This window comes from Vigna radiata, chromosome 9, assembly GCF_000741045.1.
Source record: "Vigna radiata var. radiata cultivar VC1973A chromosome 9, Vradiata_ver6, whole genome shotgun sequence".
In the NCBI taxonomy this organism is placed as follows: Eukaryota; Viridiplantae; Streptophyta; class Magnoliopsida; order Fabales; family Fabaceae; genus Vigna; species Vigna radiata.
Genome location: NC_028359.1, coordinates 4,581,115 through 4,605,756, shown reverse-complemented (window position 1 = coordinate 4,605,756; position 24,642 = coordinate 4,581,115). Strand labels below are relative to the sequence as shown.

The window sequence follows — 24,642 nt, the reverse complement described above, 5'->3', positions numbered from 1 at the left end:
TATAATTTAAAAGTTCAATTTGAATGTCATTATTCTGCGTTTATATATTTCTCTCACAAATCTGATTAAGAGGAATTGTGCATAATTTCCTAACATCCACACTGATAAGATATTGTCTCCTTTGGATCAAGTCCTCACGAATTTGCTTTTGGTATCACTCCAAAAAACTTCTTATCAATAGAAATATCTTATATGTATATAAACTCATGTTCATTTCTATCTTTTCTAATGTGAGATTTTGTTTGTATCCAACAAGAAAGTGTGCTATATACAGAAGTAAAGGATGAAAGAAAACCTCTAGTCCCATGTCATACTGATATTTGAAAGATAAGTTGCAAAGCCTACATTACTACATGCTATATACATTTCTTGTTCAACTAATTCTGGTTCAGAAGCAATGATAAATCAATATACCCCATTTGAGCTTTATACCCTTTTAATCATTGAAGCCTGAGATTTTATCTCAAATAAAACACAAACTTAGTCTTTTGAAGGATACTAAACAAATTATGCAGTCAAGAAATGAAAGCTTTCCAGGTTCAGTGTCTCAACTCAATATTTTATCTTTTCTGTCAGACCATCTGCAACAGTTTCACAATTCCAACTGAGTTGGCCGCAACAAGCATGTTAGATTTGTTTCTCCAGCAAACACTAGAAACAAACTGTCCACTATTATCACCACTATTTACATGACCAGAAATAGGATCAATTGACTCAAATTTGTGAGAGGCAATTGGCACTGGCAGTGATTTGTGATAACAGTACACCTGAAAGATAGAAATGTTTAAAATGAATTACAATTTGTATCTTCTTATCCTGCATTTGCAGAAAAATTCAATTAAGAGAAGCAAAACTCCCATAAATATCATTAGCAAGTTGTAAATAGAATGGCCTCACCTTATTTATTTATTGATTGTAATGATACTCATATTCTCTAATTGTACACATTAAATTGGTTAAACCCAACGGAGTTATTTTTTTTTATGATGTTAAACTTCATTCTAAAGTGACATTTAAATTAGGATGTGTTAAATAGTATAAATAGCTCAAACACCAGTATGAAATATCACTTTAACACGTCAAAAAATGTAATACAGTTGAGTTAAAAGAAATATATCTATTCATTTTTAAAGTTTAAATACTAAACTATATCAAAATTTGGGATAAAGATAAATTTCAATTTTATACTAAAATTTAAGGACTAAAAGCATATTTAACCGTTATATCAAATTCTTGACCTATATACCAAGCATCTTTCACAGGGTATATAGAATTATGCTCGGTGATCCGGAACACATTTATGCTTGGTGATCCAGAACATATAATACTTTAATCTGCATTAGGATTTGTGATAACAAAGCTTGATTTTTTTTTCAAGATCAGTAAGACAATTCATAAAAGAACAAAAGCAAAACTAATCATACATACGTATATGATGAAACAAATCTATGTAAACATTAGCCTATACACAACTTCATTCCATGATCAGGCTCCTAAATAAGTATAAAGTAACCCAAAAGAGATAAGAAAATTCAACAACTAATTTCTTTTCCCACATATAACGCAGATTATGAAATATTTTGCAGGCATCATGACAATCAACATCCAAGGGTGAACTCAGACTATTATTCCATTCCATATTGCAAATTCAAGGATATGAAAAAAGAAGAGCCATACCTCATTAGATTCTGAACCACATGCAATGTATCCATCCAAAACAGATAATCCCACAAAATTCTGCAGAAGAGGAAGATGATGATGATGAAAGATAAACAGATTAGAAGAACAAATAAAAGAATACAGAAAAAGTGTAGTAAAATATGTTGAGAGACCAACCTTTTCATTACTATGACCTTTATAGTTTAAGACACAAGAATCAGATGACAAACCAGAAGAGCTGGCTTTCTTCAGGTCCCAAAGCTTCAAAGAGTTGTCAGTGGAAGCAGAGACAACTGCTTCAGCATCTATAAATTTTACATAACTAACAGCTTTGCCATGACCAGCTAATGTGCACCACGGAATCCTAGTATGACGAAGATCATAACCATAAACCTTGTAATCAGCTGATCCAAAAAATAAAAGATTTGTTGAGTAAGAAGAGAACTGAACACAGCATATATTGGCAGGGTTCCAGATGGTTCCCAGAGAATTTTTCTGCACAAACAACAGCATATCAGACAATTAGTATGCAGTATGATGCAATATAGCATTCAAAAGCATATTTTATATCACATAGTTATGTTTCTCTTCATATCATTCTTTTTATTTTTTAGAGAAGAGGAAAAACAACATGAAAAATATTCTACTATTCAACTTCAAATAATATAAATACCAATGCATTACTCCCTTCATTCCAAAACTATAATTGTGAAACCTAGTTCACGGCTTTTATGAAAACATTAACCATTACATTTGTAGACTAGAATATCCCAATTTGATGTAGCATTCATTTGAGTGGATTTGGAGGAGAGTAATTTTGAGGATTTAAAGATAAATTTTTTTATTGTTTATGTGAATAGATTTGGAGATAAGTGAGAGTGGATTTGGAAGTAAATTTTTTTAATCTGTCACATAAATTAAATCCTACACTAATTTTGACAAACTTTACTTCCAAATCTACTCTCGTTTACCTCCAAATTCGCTTAAATAAACAATAAAAAAAATTACCTTCAAATCCTCTCAAATCCACTCAATTACTCTCCTTCAAATCCACTCAAGTGAAGAAGGCATTAATGCTTTAGTGTAAATAAATAAGGGTACAAGTATTACAAATGCTATCTTGGATTTCTAAAACAGCTTAGCTTTGGAACAAAACTAAATTGTTACTATTAAATGCAAAAAAGAAAGCATGCCTCGCTGATATTCCACAGTTTGACAGAGCAGTCATCACTTCCACTAGCAAACATTTTTGGGTCTGACAGAGAAAAATGAACAGACCAAGCTCTCTTTTGGTGCTCCATATATTGGGACAATGGCTGACCAGTGTCTGCATCCCACATCTGAATTCATCCATACAAGTTATGTTATTAATGTCAATGAAACCTAAGAAACAGTCAAATGCAAAGGCAATGAAAGTTTCGTTAGTATGAATAAAAGGAGACAACACTAAATTTGGTTTTCATCAATATTTCAATAATTTTAGTCCTAGGATATATCATAATATAGTCTTAATACCACTAACAAAATGTTACTTTTAAGTCTTCACAAATTGTTAAAGGTTTTAAAGTGGTGCCTATCATTATTCATGTTAAGTTGATAATGTATATGCATCTAAAACTAACTAACATGACATGTCTAAATATATACATATATGGATGAGGACTACTTAAGAAAATTATGTGGACTCAGAAAAATTTGCTATATTTGCATTAGACTAATACATATTAAACCATTTCATCGATTATAGTTCTAACATTGCAAGGTATACACACCTGAACAACACCATCATAGTCAGTAGATGCCAGATGATTTCTAATGTTGGTGTTCCAGCACACACAGCTAAGCTTTGATTTATTTGTCATCTCAACCAATGGGTACTGAATGTCAACAGAATCACTTGAAATAGCATTGAGGTCAAAAATCTTAATTTTCTTTGAAACTCCTCCTGCTGCCATATAATCTTCATCACGGTCAAAACTTAAAGCACACATTACATTGGAAGAGCTAAGCAGATCTCTATTTCTTAATCTGCCACGCTCTTCAAGCTTGCTGTAACGAGCAAACTTGCATAAACCTTCAAAGAAGGATCCTAGACAACCAACAGAAGTATTTATTCTTCTAGGCTCCTTAGTAGCATGCTCTCCTTGAGGCAATCTCCATCTATTTTCCATCAGATTTTTATCATTGCTTGGAATAGATGAAGCATCTTTTGACAGGACCTGGATTCTTGTAGAAAAGTAAGAATTCTCTAGCTGACTTATGTTAGCCATAAATCTTTCTTCATCACCAAATGACCTTTGAATGGATCTACTGATATCTGAACTAGAAGAATCTTGAAAATGCAAAATGTTCTCACTCACTTCTGAATTTTTCATTTGTGCCAAAGGAAATACTGAATCTGTACCAAATGAATATCTTCTTTCTACCTCCTGAATATCTTCATTCAACAAATTTAGCTGTTCTTCCAACTTGGAAGCATGTATCATCTTTTCTTCTTTGAGTGAAGTTAGAAAATGTAGTAATTTATCTGTTTCAGCCTCATCATCAGATATTCCAACATCATCTATAGAGCTTGATTCCTCTGATTCTTGTATAAACTCAGATTCTAAAATGATCCTGTTGTACATAACAGAAGAATTAAAAAGTTATAATATAAATAGAAGCTTCTTCAACATCTATATAAATATTCTCTTAGCTGTATGATTATTTAAACAAGTAAAATGAAGGAGAGAGAGTTATGCGGTTTTCCTGGGTGCTAGTGACCCAGAACAATTCACTTGAGTTTCTAAAATGGAATCTGGTAATACAGAAATGGCAGAAACCAAAATATGAACAGCACTTTAATAGTGTAGCATGCCCTTAAAAGAGGATACTAATAACATAATGTGCTAATCAGCACTGTTTCCAGGTGAAAATCACACAGATAAATATTTGAACAATTTTTTATGAAGCTTAAAGCCATTCTATATACAATGTTTTTTATTGGTTTCTGCCTTTTAATTATCTGGCTTGTCAAGCATAAAAAGCAATAATAATAACAGTCATCCGCCAGTCAAATGAAGTTAAGAACAAGTTTCTTTTTATCTTTATAGTCTGCCTTCTACAAGTTGCATACATATTGTAATAAATATTTTGCACTGCTTCGCACATTGCTCCCAAGATTGAGACAGTCATACAGAGTTTGTGTAGTTAGCACCACTCTTTTATATCAATGGCATATAACAAATGATGTCCTAAGTTCTTCTCAATATCATTATCTCACTATTATCATCATGCATCATGAAGCCATTGAAAGATGAAACTTTCAGAATACATTCTTGAGTAAGAAAAATTATACAAATTCAAAAGAGCCAGAAAGGTATTGACAAACGTAAGAAAGAGAGCATGTTACATCACCTAGCATTAGGACGAGAGGATGGTTCAGGATGCAGAAGCCAAAGACAAAAGCCAGCTTCCTTTGGATTTTCTGCTAGAAATTTAGGTGGTAAGATTCTATGACACAACTCCAACATTGCAGTTGAATGCGCTTCCCTTGACTCAATATTGCACAGCAACTGAGAATACCATCCACATAAATGTTAAAAAGATTAACATATTTAAACAATTAATGTTTGAATATGATTAATAGCAACATAAATACTTAAAATGATCAACATATTTAACTCTAATCCAAAAAGTTCAATCCTCCATAACTCATGTTTCAATGTCAATACTAAAGGTTTGGTACTGCATGTCAAACAGATGTTTTATTTGGAATTAATTTCTTGCTGGTTGCAGCAACCAAAATCTCATCATTTTCATGAACATGTTCAGAAAAAAAAAAAAAAATAATCAAGAATATTGAAACCCTATGGTTAGTTTCATTATTGAAATCCAACACAATCATTTGGCTTCCTATCAATAAAAATAATATATGATAAAGCTTTATGAAAGGTATCAATGTGTGAGACAATATTTTCTTACTTCAAAAAGAAGAATTCCAAGGCTATAAATATTAGATGACAAGGTGCAGACTCCATCATTCAGCATTTCTGGACTACAATACCACTTCTCTTCTAATGGAATGGTACCAGACATAAATTGATTTTCTTTGGTAAAAGTATGTTGACAATTAGAAATATCTTTACTCCTTGATTCCAAGGATCTGATTGTGTCAGAGTCAGTTTGATTCACTATTGTCCTGAAGCCATGAGTAAAGGAGCATTTATGCGACTGCCCAGAAGATCCTGTCTCTTCAAACAGCTTTTGCTGCTTTGTACTTGAACTCTGGCAAGCACAGGTATTCTGTTCCAGAGGCCTTTTCCTAGTCACATTGCAGGTCATGAATTCATTACCTAACCGTTGTTGACCATATGAACCAATGTACTTAATCTTACTTGATGACAATAAAGTGAAGCAAGATGGCCAAAAGTCTAGCAAGACAAGTCCTTGGGAGTGTGCAAAATCAACCAATTCCAATACTTGCTTAAATATATGAATTTTTCTTAATTTCTTCATGCTATGACATTCAGATTTCAGCCACTCTCTTAAGTTTATTTCATTGCTAACAGATACAGTTTCTTCTACTAAAGGCTTATTATCATCATCATCATCATCAACAACATTTGATCTCCTCAGTGTATCCGATTGAAACTTGACTGCAAAAGATTTCTCATCCTCCAGGCTCTTGTGTCCTCCTACAATGCTGAAGCTTTTGTCTTTTAAATCTTCACAAATAACCTCCTTTCCCTTCCTTGTTTGCTTTACAATCAATTGAGGATAATTATATGCAGATGAAGTACTCTGGGTTATACTACTAATAAGATGTGCATTGTTTGAGATTATAGTCTGATTTACAGTCTTACCAGACAAAGGCTTCAGGTCCCAAACTTCAAAATCCTTTCCCTTAAGTACCTTACTTAATCTGAATGGTATCTGTTCTTCAACCTTGGAAACAACTTCTCTATTTATGTCATTATACTTAGACTCAACAGTCAATTGATTCCTTGTCTGTATTGAATTATGTGGGTGAGTAACTAAATCTGGATTCTTGCTCTTATAATTCCTAATAGCAACAGACAACTTTTCAACAATGTGTTCAGAATCTATACCAGAACACAAACCAGTACTAGGAAGTTCAGATTCAGCTAAGGAAATTACATACCTATTACCATTGTCCTGATTACCAATCACATTGTCATTTGGCAAATTTTCAGACAATTCCTTCTTAATAGGTGTGCACAATCTAGGTGATCTTGACATGTTTTGCTGACCCCCATTCTTAAGAAAAGAATCATTAGTTTTTCTCTTCTGTTCCTCAGTCCCAGTCCCGGTCCCACCATTTGCAGTACTCATGTCTTCTAGCAAAACTCATGCACATTAAAATGCAGTTCCTTCCATTAATTTGAAAGAACTGCACCAGAAGATTTAGAACAGTGAGATCACAAAAAAAAAGTTCAGAGAATAAACTTCAACATAATTAGAATGAGAAACTATGAAAATGGTCGGAACTGAAAACCTAGACACAATTATAGGAATACAATACTTAGACTCCATTATGGTCAGGCATACAAATAGATGTCAAAATTTCCAAAGGGGACATAAGCATGCATGTACTGAAGCTGTTCAATTTGTTATAAACAGAGATATAATTGTTGTGTCAGATGACAAAACATGAAGTTAACCATTTAGCTAACATGAAATATAGAGAGTGTACCATTGTGTGCAGAAAGAACAAATAAAAACACCAATGAATGAACAAGTAGCAAGCAGCATGAGAAAAAGATATCAGAGACCAATGGATAAAATGAACTGATAAAGAGAATGATTTAGATGGTTACCTCATAGTAAATAGAGTTTCTCTCAAAAGAAATATCTTGGTTTGCAAAACTGACAAACAACTAGTACAACCAAACCAATAAATACTTGAATTGAGAGAAAAACTTAGGTTGTTTTTTGTTAGATATTTATTATAATTATTATGGACACAATTTAGAAGTTTTTTTCTTTTTCATTAATTAGATTCGGAGCATATAGGACTGTCCACGTCTGAGGCCAAAAGTACTGCCACGATATCATGTTGCCGCCGCCAGCTACACAAATTTAAATGAAGTATAAATTAATATTTTTCTTTTATCAATTGATGTTTTTTTATATTTTTATTAAGGTGGTCCAAGTGACTACGTATCTAATGTTTTTGTTTAATTTTTTTTTCTTCTTTTTTTTTTTTGCTTTATGTGATTAAAGATTGCATAGTCTTTTCATTACTGTAGAGCCTAGTGGTTTAGATATTCATCCTATTTGAAACTTCACTTACATTAAAAAAAGATAAGTTTAAAGTTAAGATATTTATGGTGTTAAATATAATCATAATAGTCTCATCTTTTATTTTACTTCCTCTTGAAACTTGACTTGTTTCTTAAGCTTTTTTTCGCAATAATTGAAGTAATACGATATTTATTACTCTATTGAGTATAAATTAAGATTTGTAACTAAAATCTAAGCTGAACTCAATTTAAGAAAAAAACATAAATTGAAAGATGTTCGGTGGTTACTAAGATGACACGACGCTATGCATGATTCTAAGTGTCAGCGGTTGCAAGTGGAAGTATTCGAGTATTAAGTATTAGCATTAAAAAATTAAAAAGGTTTACAGAATTTTGGTAAATCTACTTTACACGTGCCACTGATATTCTTTGAGTTGCATATATGTGGCTTGTGTTGGGGCTATGGACATAATGAACCTGTCTCTCGTGATGTGTGTAAAAGAGAAAATAGTATTTACCAATTATTTCTCATTTTTTTTATCAACAACTTTAGAAAGGACGGCACAAATCTATAATTTTACAACAACATTTTTCTTCTAGGCTTATGTAAAGTCATCTTTTAAGAATATATCATACAAATTGTCTAATTACTTAGTATAAACAATGTTCTGCAAAAAAAACTTTTGAAAAGATTTTGAAACATAGTTCAACTCTCCCTTTTATGTTTCTCTTATTCTTTTACATTATTCAAGTTTGAAAATTTGTTTCTAAGAACAGAGGAACATGAAGATACATAGATAAAAATAAAAAAAAAGTGAATAATAATAGTTGAAGTAGGAAGAATGCTTACAATTTGTTACAAACGAGGAAGAATAGAGAATGTGGAAGAAAGAAACTTATGGATTCGTGGAAGATTTTGTCACTTGAAAAAGCTTCCAAGTGAGTGTTGAGTGAAATTGCCACTTGATCTTGTAATTCAAGATAAGAAAACCATACAAGAAGGGAACTATCTTCTTTCAAATGACTTTAAAAATGCTCTAAAAAATCTCTTGCAAATTCAATAGTATTAAAAGTCTTCTTATAAATGTTGGTAATTTAAGCATTTACATTCCTTTAGTTTACATGCACTCACCAATATGTAAGTAATTTAACCATTTATATTCCTTATATTTGTTTTATATTATATTGCAAATAACTTTGTTTTCCTAGTGGATATATGAACACTTCTTTAGTAATGGTCTCAACAATTTTAACCCATTTATGAGGAGGAGAAATATGGTTCCAACTTGATGGTTGGAGCCATAGTGCAGTCATTTGTAGGTCATAGGAAGAACATCACAGTAAATGGATCTCAATGTTCTCTTGATACATTTTCTTGGAAAACTTACAGAAATCTCCATCTGTTGGATCATGTCTTGCATCAATACAAGTACATCCCTTGACTTTCATGTGCAATGGAAGGGGGATCAACATCCTTATATTTGTAATGGCTATGGCTATATATAAACAAATCATGTTACATTATAGAAGAGGATTGATCGTAACCATGTGTCTAAAGGAACTTGTATTGCACTGCAATCAGCCTGCAAAATGATTGAAGAGAGATTAATGTATACAAGAATTCAATTCATTCGTTGTAAATATTTCACTACAATCTCCTTTAACTAATTCATTTATTGTTGAGTGATATTTCATAGTATCAAGAATTTCATCTATATTAATCAACATATAACCTTTAGATTTGATATTTCATTTCAAAACTGATCATTCAATTTTGTCAAACAAAATCATCAATTAAATGACTATTTTTGTTAGTACATAATCATTTTTGCTAAACATTAGAGTTAAATCAATCCAAAACTTGAAATTCAGATTTTGGATTACACAGTTTGAAAAACAAATTTGAAGTTTGAGAAAATAAAGTTTTATTTTGAATTTTTCAATTTGAAAGTACAAATTTGTATTTCATAATATAAATTTAAACCTTTAGATTGACCTAATTCAAAAGTTAAAAGTAAATCAAGAATTAAGTTATGAAATCTATAATGCCATGGAATATAAAAACTGACAATTGGAATTGACCATGTGTCCCTATTACCTAGTTATTAACAAAAAGTGTTTGTAAAACACTCCATTGAGTTGATGTTCTAGCTTCGTGTTAAATTTTCAATAGTTTGGAAACACAATTCAGTTAACAATGAATCAATGAACAGGCAGATAAGATGTTCGTTACACTTTAACGGCTAACAAAGAAGAGTAAATACGGTGAACAAGTCCTACTTTCTCAGCAAGCGTGAGCAAACGTAAAATAATCATTCAAAACGTACAAGGGAGAGGGTAGGGAGGGGCAGAAAAATATTAGTTGATGCAAAATCCACTAAGAAAAATGCTTTCTCAACCAGTGCAGAAAGCTACCAAGCTATGTCCTTGCATTGTTTTTCCACAACACTTATTATGGACAAATCGAACGAAAACAAATAGAACAAGGGAATAAATTTATGAATCCTAGTTCTAAGAGTTTCTAAACTCATCCTTCCAGAGAGGAAAATAAAGAAAATAACTTTAGGTTACCATCTCAGCATCCCCTTGCCTACGAAAAAAATTCAATGAAAAACCACACCAGTTGAACAGATTTATTTCATGTGGTTATCACACTTCAGTCTGATATTCTGATCTCAACTCCTAAAATGTCCTTCACCATCTCGTATGTCACAAAAGCGATAGCTATCGATGGGACCACCTGCAAAACATAGTACGAGTTAAAGAATGCTACAAACAAAGCAAAGCCTACAATAATTTTCGGGTGAGTTTACTTGACATTTGTGTGAAAGGGAAATGAGAATAATTTAAACGACAAGCATGAAAAGGAACATCCAGTAATGTCACTAAACAAATGGAATTGCCGAACAAAAAAAACTAAACACAATAAAACAAATTCAACAGCAACCCAAAATATTCAAACTAAGGCACATCGTCAAAGAGTTATAAACAATCCCACAAATCTAGGTAGTGTGCATATATCTGCAGTTATCTCTGTAAGTTAATCCGGAATTGACCAATTACTGTACAGCATCAATAGTTCAGTATTTGGCTAAAGCTCAACCATAGGCAATGGGAGTTGAAATGTTGGTTTTTGTTATAATCAAGCCAACTTATTGTTTACTGCTCTTATCAGAGATTAATGACAGCAGAGTATGATTGAGGGAATCCTACACGAATAATCCATGTTATAAGGTGTCCTGCAAATTTATGACTTTCTGGTGACAACAGTAATATCACTCTAGATTCTCTTATTCTCTACAACACAATCATTATAGAATAGATCACAAGCATCAGATGAAGACACAGACCTTTACAGAGTTAGGCACAAGACCCTTGTATAATGCACCGAATCCTTCATGCTGAACAGTTTTCCTGAATGCATCAATCATTCCAGTGTATTCAAGCGGGACTTTGACTCTTCCATCACCAGTTAGAACAGAAGCAGCATGGTTCCAACCAACCATCTGCATTCTTCTACGAATAACGTCAAGAGGGTAAGCAACAGTTTGTCCAACAGTTCCAGCAGCAGCACCACAAGCCAGGCGTGTTGTCACACCCAACTCAGAATTATCAGCAAGACCAAATGCGTTGGATTTAATTAACCAATCTTTTAGAGATTCGTACACAGCAAAGTTGAGACCTACATAAGGAATCTGGAGAAAAGAGAGTATTAATTCTGTCAGAAGCACCCAAGAAGAAGGTTATATTCTCTGCAAAATTAAAAACATAATCTTCATCTTTGTAAAGAGAAAAGATAATTTGAAAATATTACTCACAACTCCAATAACTGAAGGAAGCCAGCCCTTATATAAAGCACGGGGACCTTCTTCCCTAAGCACAGTAGACAAAGCATGAAACATTCCTCTGTACTGATATGGGGATGCCTCAGTCTGCAAATACAAGACAATAAACTTTCTGAGTTTCTATAAATCATGAAGACTACAAAACCATCTATACACATAACATAATTTTATTCTCCATTTAATTTTACAACTATTAGAAGATGCATTATTCTGCATTTTCCAGCCACCACTTTAGCTTCCAACAAGAAAACAAACATTTGGTAAATGTAAAAATATGATAGGTTTGATACAGTTTACAAAAGAAGGAAAAGAGAAGGTAGTTAGTATAGTTGTAATTACATAACTGTAACAGACAATTATGAATAGTCTTATTGGGAGGTGAGCAGGGGGAGTTTTTGGGAATAAGAGAAGGAAAAGTTCAGGATTATTGTGGAGAGTGAGGTTCTCTCGAACAACCTCTGGGGAAAATATGATGTAACATTCTAAGCCATTTCTATGCCTATTATATTGGTAGGTGCAGAGTTGGACATAAAGCAATAAAGATTTACAAGACAGTCTTGTTTCCAGTTGTACTTTTAGTGGTTCTACCAAAATAAAAATGGAGAACATACCTGCACAGTAATACGGCCACGAACCATGTCCATTGGATAAGTTGCAGACATAGCAATTATTCCAGCACAAGCTCCAGCTCCAAGACGTAAAACAGGAGTCAGTTGAGCATCCTCTGCACAAGGCACAAGAGAAAATGATTAAATAACCAAAAGGGTTTTAATTCTAAAAGTTGTCAATTCAAAACAAGATCAAGAACTTGTTTCAACCTGCAACTCAATATGGTTGAGTTATTGAGGGGAGATATTTTTTTAAATCAAAGTTATTAAAAGGGATTCAAAATTCCACATTTTGCCTCAAGGGCCAGGCATTTTCATCAAGATGATGATTTATGCAGAGGAAGTCTGAACTCGAAAAGTAATTAAATGAGTTACTAATTTACCAGCGAAATCTCATAGTACAGGAATAATAAACCAAAAAGGAAGAGTTTTCCAGAAATAAGAGCTTCATAATCCAAATCATCAAGTTCAGTCAAATCTATACATGCCCTTTATCTATTTTAAAAATTATTATCCCAACCAAACACAAATTATGTCAATAAATAATTGTAAACATGAACATACCATTTCCAGTTTGCTGCTGATACATGTACAATATACCTCTGTCATAATAGGAAGGGAGAGTCAGAGAAAAACGGGACAAGTTTATAAAATATGAAGTGGGATGCACTGAAATAATAAAAAGAAAATTTTAGCCACTGGAGTGACCCTATTTAAACAAGCCATGCAGGAAATGGAACATGTTAAGAGAAAACTGCAGAAGCAAATTTTCCAGAAGATGATTAGTATTTGGTATAATAGTACCCTGGAATGAAAACCTAAAAAAAAAAGAATAAAACAATCCACACAATATTTTGTATAGAAGAAAAACATACTTAGAAGCTTGCTCATAACTGAAGAACTTCACAGCAGAGTTAGGGACAATTCGAGCACAGTTAGTACCATTCCCTTTGAAAAGTCCACGGAGACCTTCAGTTCTCCATATATATTTTAGGCCTTGTATAGTTCCATTGTATTTAATGTTATGAGGGTTTTGGACCTGCATATGGCAAACCCAGAGACATGTTATATGTAGAAAGTAGGATGTATGCAAACAAGCAAGGCTAGATACAACATACTTTTGATCCCGGTATAAGCAAGCAAGAATAAATGGTTGAAAATAATGACAATTGTTGTACACAGGAAATATTATGTTCCTGCATCTCATGTTATGTTACATTATCACAGGGAATAGTCTCCACTATGCTCTCCCTGGATAAAGATATTCATAAGCAATAAGAGAAGAAAATAAAAAAGTAAAACGAATCAAACTTCTCCCATTAGTTAAAATCAAATTATGTAGGCTCTCTTATTTAACTAGGACAATAGCTTTGGTAAATAAGTTGATTTTAACCTATAAAAGAAGTTTGATTTATTTTGCTTTTTATTTTCTTCCTATGAACGCTAATGAAGAAGTTCAACAGATCAGAGTCCGAGTCTCTGTGTGTGCAGAACTTCTGTCCTGAATATTCTCTTGAATGATAAAGCGTTCCCATTCTCTAAATTTTTTCCATAACATTATGTAATTCCTTCCTCTAAATCTCTTTCCCCACATAAATTCAACAGACATAATAGCTATATTCATGTAGACATAAACACCTGAACAAACTAACCTGTAGCAAAATTTTCAACCGTTCCAGAGGAGCAACTGCAGTACGTGACCTGCACAGCCAAAACAAAAATGGTTCGGTTAAATCTTAAATATCATCAAAACAGTTTTCCAAACGATTGTCAAGAAATATTAGCCAGGAAAATTGGGCTATGGAGCGTTGTAATTTTAACTATATTTCAACTCACGGAAATTAAAACGAAATTGGCATGACAGTCAAAGTATCAAGGGAACAAAGATATTGCAGTGACTTCGACGATGAATGGCACACATGCACAATAAACTAAACCTTATTCCAAAACCCCAACACTGTGAGTGATTTTCACTAATCGCAAGTGATCCAATCCAAGCATGCATGACCAAAACCACACCCATTGACTTCCAAAATCAACAGCTTCTTTTATATTTAACGGATCGTACACTCAATCCACTTCACCAGACACAAAAGCCAGATTAATAAACCCACACGAAATTAACCCCCAAACGAGACATATTAAAAGGCCCCTTCGCTGTTGATCCAAGCCACACAAAAAACTTCAAATCAACCAAATATACATACATATTTTTTCATAACATATTATTCATAACTAAAATGTTAATCAAAAAATAAAATTGGAAATGAGAAACGGAACTGACACTCCTCCGGCGACGCCACCCGCGACAAGTGACTTGCAGATGCTGGCGAGCGCGTAGTTGGGAGCCTTGACTACGCCTTCTCGGGCGAGCTTGGCCTCCTCGGCGAGGTTGACGATGGTGGTGACGGCGGAATCCCCAGTCTTCACATTCTCCGAAGCCATAAATGGAAAAACTATTCTATAACCTAACCTAACCGGAACAAAATCGAGGTATCGGAATCGTCAAAGAGTGAGAGATCTCGGCAGGGAAACGGCAAATTGTTCCGGCGATTATTGCGGCGAAGCGATCATTACTCGCTCGCTCGATAAAAGTGAGTGGTGTGGTGGCTGCGGGAGCTTCGAAGAGAGAAGAGTGAGCTCACACACCAATGCCAACAACTACTACAACACAGCAACGAGGTAAGAGTCACGCCGTTACGACACCGTTCTATATATAAACACCTTTTGTTCTATTTCATCACTTAACCTATGTTCCAAGCTGTAAAGCCATAAAGGTGAGATTTATCAAAGAAAAATGAAAATATGTTATTTTTAATAAATTGGTTTTTTTAGTATTACTTTTAAGTACATTTCAACAATTGTTAATAATTAATTTTAAATATTTTTTATGAAAAATGACTTATAATTAAACAATATCAATTCTAATTTTTATATTATCTTTTTCTAGTTTTAATATTTTATTCTCATTTCTACTTTTTCTTTCTCAATAAAATGATGTTATTATGAAAATATATCAACAATTTTTTCAAATTGAATTTGTATATGAAACTGTGGATACTGCTGGTTCTTATATGAATTTATTCTTAATTTTTCATGTGGAAAATTTTATTACTATAGTGTACTAACATTTTTTTAATGAGAAAAAAAAAAGTTATATAAATTTATGTTAGAAACTTTTTAAGAAATTTATACTAATAATTTAGAACGAACTCATAAAAACTTATACTAACATCACTTTCAACTCATCCAAAACTTTTAAAACTATATATATTGGTGACTGTGTATTTGTGAGCCATTTATACTTTTTACATAATAATTTTAGCTCATACTTATTTTTATAACAATTTACCATAAATCAAAATAAATAAATAAAAACTTATCCTCATATTTAAAAGGCGTCATAAACATCGTTAATAGTAAGTGTGTATAATATTAATATTTCATTTATGTAACACTTAAATGTTATATTAAAAAGGCTTAAGTTTCAAGTCCTTTGTAATCCTAAAATTAAGGGAAAAGAGAGTTAAAAATGGGAAAAGAATAAAACAAAAATTATAGTTAGTATTCTTTGATTATAAGTTACTCTTTTACTTAATATTAATTTTCATAGAAAAACGTATATTTATAGTTGTTAAAATTGGTCAATGCCACGCACTATCAAAGCTACTAATAAAATATATATACCTGTTTGTTTTTTATTTTTGTTTCTTTTTTAAGTTGTGCGTAAAAAAATACAAAATATAATTATTCTTTCCTTAACAGTATACTATTTTAAGAAATTTATTTTGTTTAATTATATTTTTATAATTCAATACATTAATTATAAGGTTAAATATATTTTTAATTTCTTAATTTTCAGTAAAAATTAAAATTAATTTATTTTCAAAATTTTAGTCTAATTTAATTTTTTAATAATTTTATAAATGTGTATTAAAGTACTAGGATTAAATTTATGTACTAGTTAACTAAAAAAATAAGTATGTAATTAGAAAATTAGTATTAATATTGTCTTATTTTATTTATTTATTTACATAGATATATAATGTCATTTTATATTAAATGTCATCAAAGCTTTTTATTTAAATTTCATCAAAGCAAAAAAAATTTAATTTAATACAAAATATCATTTTTCCATTAAAATTATTATTGTTTATTTAACTGTATGAAATAATTTAAGAGTAATATTGATATCTTATATAACAAATTTAAACAAACATAGAATAAAATTATATTTTGAGTTAATAGATTTATGATATTTAGTGACTCTTATGAGAATGAAATAATTTACATACATCATACATATAGCATAATGACAATTTTATGAGTTTCAAGTTTTTCAAACTAAATGACATTAAATTTACTTCAAAAGAAAGGTCTAATTTATACATATATATAGTGTCCTTGATGTCAACTTCAAAATGTCTTTCTAAGATTAAGTACTTTTATCACCTCCACTCTCACCTGTTTACGCATATAATACGATCATAACAAAAGAAAACATAAGCAACAACTAGAGAAAAGTTAGAGATTATTCCAAACAACCATAAACCTGTAAATTGAAAGGTTGTAAAAATTAACTAACACAAAGTTATTTATGTATCATCATTCCAATTCAAACATAATGTTACAAACTCCAATTATACTTATTATAGACTCAATTCTAGAATATGTATGCATTTAGTTGATTACCCATGTAGTCTTACACCTATCATGTAATGGTGTGACATAAAATCACAATTGACATAACATAGATTCACTAAGTTTATATAAAATCTCTCGTGATAAGATTAGTTTACTATGGTATCACCAAAAGTGGACTTCTCACACTAAATCTCGCCATAGGATATCTCTCAACTCTCACCCCTAAAGTTCATTCTTTATATAAGTTTGTGAGTTTAATAAAGTTAAGATGATCGCATCCTTGGTACTCCTAATCAATGCATACATAACACTAATGATAGGGTATCCCTCTTTAGGAAAAACCTTATTCATACCATTCACACAAATCACATATTTTTTTTTAAATCAACTCATTTCATTATCTCATCACACAAAACAACAATTAAGAAATTATTCCTAGAATTAATATAACCATTAAATATGCCACATCTCATTACCCAGAAAATTAACATATCAAAATCGACCATCAGATATAAAGAGGTTGAAAAGTATATCAAACAGAGAGCTCCACAAGAGAAAATTTTAAAACTCGCACCTAACTATTTGATATATTCGCCCAATGGTAGATCAAGTACCCAACATCTCAGACCTATGAAACTCTTGGGAATTTAAATTCCAAGTAGTGCCTAGCGACACCTGAGTAATGCCTAGTGCCAATCATTTCTAGAGTTCACTATCAAATAAGCTTCTAATGGTCTCAAGGTGGCACCCTATGTTATTTGCACTAGAGCTCACTAACTTTAAATTTCAAGGTGGCACCTGAAGATCCCAACCCACCTAGTGCCATATCAGAAACTTAATGAATGTGAGCATCTCAGCTTGCTCAATTGACTTTAATTGAAACTTATACCCCATTTATAAATTTGAATTGGTGCCTAATCAGTTTGAAAGTGTATCATTAGAAACTAATTGCTCAAACTTCAATACTCAAATTCAAACATTTCATAATTTCAAACAATAATCAAGTATACATACAAAATTAACATAATTCTTCATCACAATAGATTCAACCAACATAATCTACATAGATAAGATCAATCAAATAACTTAAACCATATAATCATACAATTTAATCAATCACCAATTTACTATCCAACAACAATTACAACAATCAAAAATTAATACTAGTTTCTCTTACTGAAGGTGTAATTTTCCTCTAGTTCAAAGTTTCTCCTTAGAGTTTTAGTTCTCATGGGATGATATAATAATAAAATTAAAACGCCAATTAAAAATCTAAGCATATCATTATGACCATAGTCAAACAAATATTTATTTTAAGTTATCTTGAGTCACATGCATATAATAACAACTCACATGCAACTCAAAATACAAATTAACATAAAAAAAAGGCAATAGGTGAACTTACCATGTTCTTCACTTTTATTAGATAGATGCATAAGGGTATTTGATAGAATGAATCATACTATCTTTAATCTTCAAAAGAATTAAAAATAAGGTTAGAATTTTAAAGAGAAGATTAAAAAAACTTTAGAAAAAAAATTTAGACAAAAGATATTTATAAAATAAAACTCAATTAATAAAAATTATATTTATAACTTTGACCTTTTAATGATAGAATAATTGAATGTCATTTAAAATCACTTATACTTAATTTATAAGTCATTACATAAATTAGTTTATATATAATTATGCAAAGGGTGAAAATAGTAACTTTGGAATGTTAAAGTTATAAAACATAGTTGAATCTTGAGATGGGTTTAAAAAAATTATAGAATTAAAAACAAAAAGAATGTGTGTGAGCTTAAACAAAACAATGAGTGTAATAAAAAATATCTTGTATATAATTTTTAGAGTTAATACTCCTTTTTCAATCTTTAAAATTTTTTTATCTCTTTGAAAATGTGACCTAAACAATTACTAAAGGAGAAGTTTAGAAATATTCTATTGTATTGAATAATATATTCTCTTTTCTTTAAATTCTATTTCTCACTTTTTTCATGATAATCATGCCCTATAAAAAGAATTCCTAAATAATAATCAATTTTAATGACAAAAAATAACTAATCACTATAATAACTAATTTATCAACTTTAAATTTTATCTCCTAATGTTAATTTTCATGTTTTTACCAGTAAGGAACATTAATTATTACTTTCTCTACATTTTTAACCATTGAAATTTAAAAGATTTTTTTTTATTTAATTATCATCTTTAACGTTAAAAAAAATGTCACTTACTTTTTATAATTTATACTCTTCACATTGTACTGAATACAAAAGGATTACCTCTCTTGAATTTTATTAAAGAACGACACGTAAAATAAAACGGATCAAATATTATAATCCTACATTCATTTTCACAAATTTATCATTGACTTAACAACTACCAAGATTGTTTAAACATAAAGATTAGTATCATCATTATATTGCTACTTGCTGCTAATCAGTTTTTCCTTTTATATGATCATGACAGGTTTGCTTAACTTTTGTTTGAGAGAACAAAAAAATCTTCTAAAAAGAAAAGTAGAAACTGTTTTACTGAAAAAGATTAAGTTTAATTAATTTTTAAAATACATTATTCAAGACCAAATAAAAAACATGTAATTGATTCACATACTTAAAGAATTCATTAAAAATGTTTAATTAAGCTAAGGATGAAACTTAAAACAACTTAAAGGTTGTTTAGTTTGGTATTTGTATTTATTTTTTTTAAATGTGTGTTTTCGAATAATCATAAAAGTCTTCTCAGTGATGATATAACTTTTTCAGCTGAAAAGACAAAACAAGTGAATTTTGGGTTTGGTAATCGTGTGCCACAAAAGAAAAAACATTTTGAAAAAGACATTCAAAGAAAAATAAAATTAAAGCAAAGATAAGAGAAAAAATAAGAAGTTAAGTTTGATTAGACAGGTTTGAAATTTGCGATAATATAAACCAATGAAGATGTAATGTGATTTTGATGTTCAGGTTCTTCAGCTTCACAAATCTAACGTAGGACCATGTTCATTCCTACGTTTAAAACAGTTCATTAAATGTTTCTTTTCAGACAATTAATTTAATGTTAGTTATTAGTTTTTTTAGAAAAAAACTTGTTTGTTTTAATTTAATCATATTTTATATATATTTTCATATCCTTATTTTCTAAATTTTCTGATTCTAAGTCCAATTAGTGATTTGTTCAGTTATATTGTTTTGGAATTTTATTTATTGATTTTATTTTTTAAAATTATTTTATACAATAAAAAAATATTTAAATTTTTCCTTCACATTTAAATTATTTTAAATGTAGATGAATTAGTGAAGTATGAACTAATGAGAAAATAAAAGGAAAAATTGAGAAAATGAAAAAGATGGTTGATTTGATATTATTTTTTAAGATGGTTGGTTGGTACTATTGTTCTTTTGCAAATTCTGTTGTGTCTCTGATGTTCTTGTTAGTTATAATAAGAAGATGGAAACCTAGAAATATTTAACGCCGTTAAATTAATCTATGCGGATTCTGGGTAATCACGTGTCCCACACATCGTGTTTTTAATTAACTTTGTTAAATGTCATTTTATTATAATTATTACTAGCAAAATTCGAGTTAAAATATTTGTTAATGTAATATATTAAATTAGAATGTATAGTTAATTTATCAAATTTAGATAAATTTGGATGGTTTTGTAGGTATGATAATTTATTTGAGTAGTTAATTATCATTATTATTATTACTTTGTAGGGCTGGTTAAGCAAATTATTATTATTTACTATTATATTCATTATTAAAAATATCATTTTACAATTTAGAAAATAAAAAAGATGAGGGAATGAAAGAAGAGAGTTTGACGTGCGATCAAATCGTGGAAAGTAAATGAAAAGAAATTGCAACAACTTTCCAAAATAAGTATTCACGATTTTAATATATAGAATAAAAAATATAAAAAAAAAGTGATAAATTGTCTCTTAAGCTATATCAACGCCTATTTCCTACACCAAATAATGATGATAATTGTAAAAAGAAGAAAACATAATATAAGTACACAAAAGAGTAATTACAAAATAAGATAGACACTAGTACATAAGCACATAAAATGATAAACTAATTAAAAAATAAGTCACACACACCTTTTATCACATAATTTATTTTACTCAAAAGTCTTAAATGGGTATTGGAGTATCAGAATAAACCTTCATTATTGTCTCCTTACCATCATTACACACAGTACTATTTACATCAATCGAATCTCCTTCTCTGAAAATCCCTCATATCACCATCAATCATAGCATATCATAGTATAAATATATCATTAATAACTTAGGCCACAATCATCAAAATATCAGAAAGCAATGGTATCATGAGACACAAAGAAGAGAAAAACAAAGAAGGTTGGCGCTCAATGCTGAATAAGGTGTGCTCATAGAAGCTCTCTGAATTAAGCTTGCTAAGCGGCAGAAAATACCACTAAACGTCTTGTCATGAAATGACCACTTACTTGCATTTTTTAATACTGGCGCTCAGCGCCCTTGAGTCACGTTTAACACCACACCATATGCTTCTTGGATGTGAGATTTTAACTTGTTCCACTTCACAATTTGGTATCTTGCACTTTTCTCTTCTCAAACTTATTTCGAAATGTTTTATAAATGATACCAAATTGAGCAATTGCAACAATCTATATCAATCGTTCCAATTGCATCCTAAACCACATAAATTCCAACATTTACCAATGCACACGAGTAAAAACATAGTCTCAGTTAAGTAATATCAAACTCTCAATTCAAACATGATTACAATCTCAAGTCCCAACCTAATTAAAGATGGATTTGCCACTAAATTTAGGAGGATTGTGCCTCATAAACTCAGTTAAACTCGATTGCTCTTGAGACTAACTAGTGGAAGGGTGAAACATTTGTGGCAGCTTTTCTAGAAGCCTCTCGTTTTTGCATATTCACTTGATAAACATGAGCCATAATTATACTCTATTGTTACATAACATTTTCCATTTTCTCCATGGCTTGTACTAGTTGATAGAATGTTGGATGAGGTGGGGAAGAAGTGGATGATCTATAAGCTATTTTTTATGAACATAAAAGAAAGGCTTAGATCAAACCCTGAAACTGTAAGTAACCCAAACAATTCCTCATACAAAGGAAATATAACAAACCCACTTCCGACAGTTTACTTAAGGTTTGAACTACTCTGATACCATAAATGTAACAATCCAAATTAGTAGATAACATACTACTAATTTCATCATTTCATAAATTTTAACACACATTTTATTTATAGTACATATGAAAATTTTTACATCAAATCCTCAAGTAATCAAATGTAAAAACAATATTATAACACACCAAGTTTTATACTGATTCGGCTCTTAGAAAAAACCTACATTCAGTCTTCCTTCAACAACCTTAGTTGGGGGGTAATCCAATAATCAAGATTTGATTCAAGAATACAAAGATACACTTAATTTGTATCCTCACCAACACTCAAATACAAAACAAAGTAATCAAAAGAGGATCACTCTCACTCTCTTCAACTTGGCCTACTCAACACAAGTTACAAGTTTAAACAATACAAAAGAATCTGAAAGAAATACACTTAGTAGTGTAAATGATTCAGAACATGTGTGCTCCTTGAAGTCTTGAATGATTTCTTGTAATCTTCTTCACCAATCTAGTTTGAAATCTCCAAGAAATGTTCTGTGGTTATGCCTGTACTCAAACTCAAGATAAAGTCAATATATTGCAAATGATTGTCATAATTGAGTTAAGTTTCAAAAACTGATTTATATAGAAAATCAAACTTTGTCACAAATTAATTAGATTAAAATCTTAATTGATTAGGAAAAAGTTTTTGTTTTAATGGATTAGGTCACTAATGTAATCGATTAAAATACTCAATTATGCCTTGTTTTGCTTATCCTAAATCACTTTAACATATTAAATTACTAATGTAATTGATTAGGCAAAATTTTTTGTTTTAATCGATTAGGTTACTAATGTAATCGATTAAAATAACCAGTTATGTCCTGATTTGCCTTATATGAGTTTTGGCTTAGCTTAACAGATTAGATTACCAATCTAATCGATTAATACAATCAGTAATGTGCAATTCTGACCAATCTAAACTAAATTCCCTTATACACATATAATCTATATATCTCATTGTTCTCTTATGATCCTAAACAATTTACTTATCTAGTTCGTTGTGTAATAGAGAATCAATTTCTTAGTTCATCATAAAAAAACCTTTCACCAATTTGTGGAGGCCAAAGCTCCCCCTTTCAACACAATATAATACATGTTTACAATATGATACAAAATTATTTTCACTATCCAATTAATTTCCTTAAACTTTTCTGTAGGAACCTCCACCTAGTTCTCTTCTCACATATAAAAATTGTGATTAAGGAAGTATCGTAGTTTGAACATCGGTTAGGACTTGTCGTACTTCGAAGTTCAGTTAGAGGGGTGCACTTCATATTTTTAACGCACTTCAAACATCAATTTTCATTGTTTTTTATGTTTCTTCGTTTGTTTAATACTTATTATGTTATATATATATATATATATATATATATATATATATATATGAAAAACGTTAATATTCATAATTTACATAGAAAGATTGTCGGGAGATAATCATGTTTTGAAAGTTTATGATTCTTTAAGAACATGTTTTTATTTTCAAATGTAGTATTTGACATATTTTATAATTATTAGTTTGGCGCTGAAAGTGTACTTCATGAAGTATCTTGAAGAAGAATTCGGAGTGGAAGCATTGAGGACAATAAAGCTCTCTGAGGAGGGTGCAAATGGGAGTCGAGGCGAGAATGAAATGCGTAGAGCTTTGAAGTATAGAAAGAAACTCTCTGAAATGCGGCAACCAAAATGAGAGGAAGGAAGGGTGGTGTAGGGTTTATTTGGGAATGATTGTATTAAAGAGGGAAAGAGTTAAAGATTTTTTCTACAAAATCTGTACAAATTCTGAGGAAAATTCATAAAAGCTGAATGTGCAGCCTGATATAGATGAGGTGCAGGGAGAACCTTTCAACAAAGAGAGGTTCTTCTTGAACCTCACCGATATCATCCTACACCTCCCATTGGACCTGTTTATTCTTCATTTATTAAACTATGCAACTATCATAATGGTTTAATAATCATTTCGTCATTGTTGAGTTGTTCTTTGTTTGTGTGAGAGTTTGGCTTTTGAAGTTGTGTCATGGTGATACAATGTTTTAGTGTGAAGTTATCTTGACATTGATGATGGTCACGTTGTATGTGTGGTGTGGTTTGTGGAAGAGAAAGGCGGTGCAAGACATTTGTGGTGATACAAGGCATTTGCATAGTGAAAGCATTTGAGCTTAGTAGTTGGTAACTTAATTGCATTGAAATTGTGATTAAGGAAATATCGTTGTCCAAACGTCAGTTAAGACCTTTCGCACTTCAAAGTTCATCAATCTTCAACCGAACTTCGAAATTCAGTTAGAGGAGGTGCACCTCATATTTTTAACGTATTTCAAACATTGATTTTCATTAATTTTATGTTCTTTCATTTGTTTAATACTTATTATATTTTATATATATATATATATATATATATATATATATATATATATATATATATATATATATATATATATATATATATATA

At 30.7% G+C, this 24,642-nt stretch overlaps 2 protein-coding genes across 5 annotated transcripts; both read right to left on the bottom strand.

The window, feature by feature from the left end:
- Window positions 1–286: 286 nt before the first annotated feature.
- On the bottom strand, window positions 287–7,591 carry LOC106773149 (protein SUPPRESSOR OF PHYA-105 1). 4 transcript variants are annotated; one of them, XM_022786019.1, is made up of 9 exons: window positions 7,479–7,591; window positions 6,803–7,051; window positions 5,623–6,703; window positions 5,056–5,213; window positions 3,432–4,275; window positions 2,853–2,999; window positions 1,837–2,154; window positions 1,678–1,737; window positions 287–767 (listed from the first exon to the last, which is right to left on the bottom strand). In XM_022786019.1, exons 2-9 carry the CDS (start codon window positions 6,991–6,993, stop codon window positions 573–575), a joined length of 2,994 nt encoding a protein of 997 aa, XP_022641740.1. In that variant the 5' UTR covers window positions 6,994–7,051; window positions 7,479–7,591; the 3' UTR covers window positions 287–572. The 4 variants fall into 4 exon arrangements, with proteins under 4 accessions (XP_022641740.1, XP_014515327.1, XP_014515328.1 ...); XM_014659841.2 differs by having other exon boundaries at window positions 5,623–7,051; XM_014659842.2 differs by lacking the exon at window positions 7,479–7,591 and adding an exon at window positions 7,355–7,470 and having other exon boundaries at window positions 5,623–7,051.
- Window positions 7,592–10,260: 2,669 nt separating this feature from the next.
- Window positions 10,261–15,059, bottom strand: LOC106773171 (mitochondrial adenine nucleotide transporter ADNT1). The gene is made up of 8 exons (XM_014659886.2): window positions 14,642–15,059; window positions 14,010–14,058; window positions 13,233–13,396; window positions 12,922–12,959; window positions 12,361–12,473; window positions 11,723–11,836; window positions 11,255–11,599; window positions 10,261–10,644 (listed from the first exon to the last, which is right to left on the bottom strand). Exons 1-8 carry the CDS (start codon window positions 14,800–14,802, stop codon window positions 10,561–10,563), a joined length of 1,068 nt encoding a protein of 355 aa, XP_014515372.1. The 5' UTR covers window positions 14,803–15,059; the 3' UTR covers window positions 10,261–10,560.
- Window positions 15,060–24,642: the final 9,583 nt, after the last annotated feature.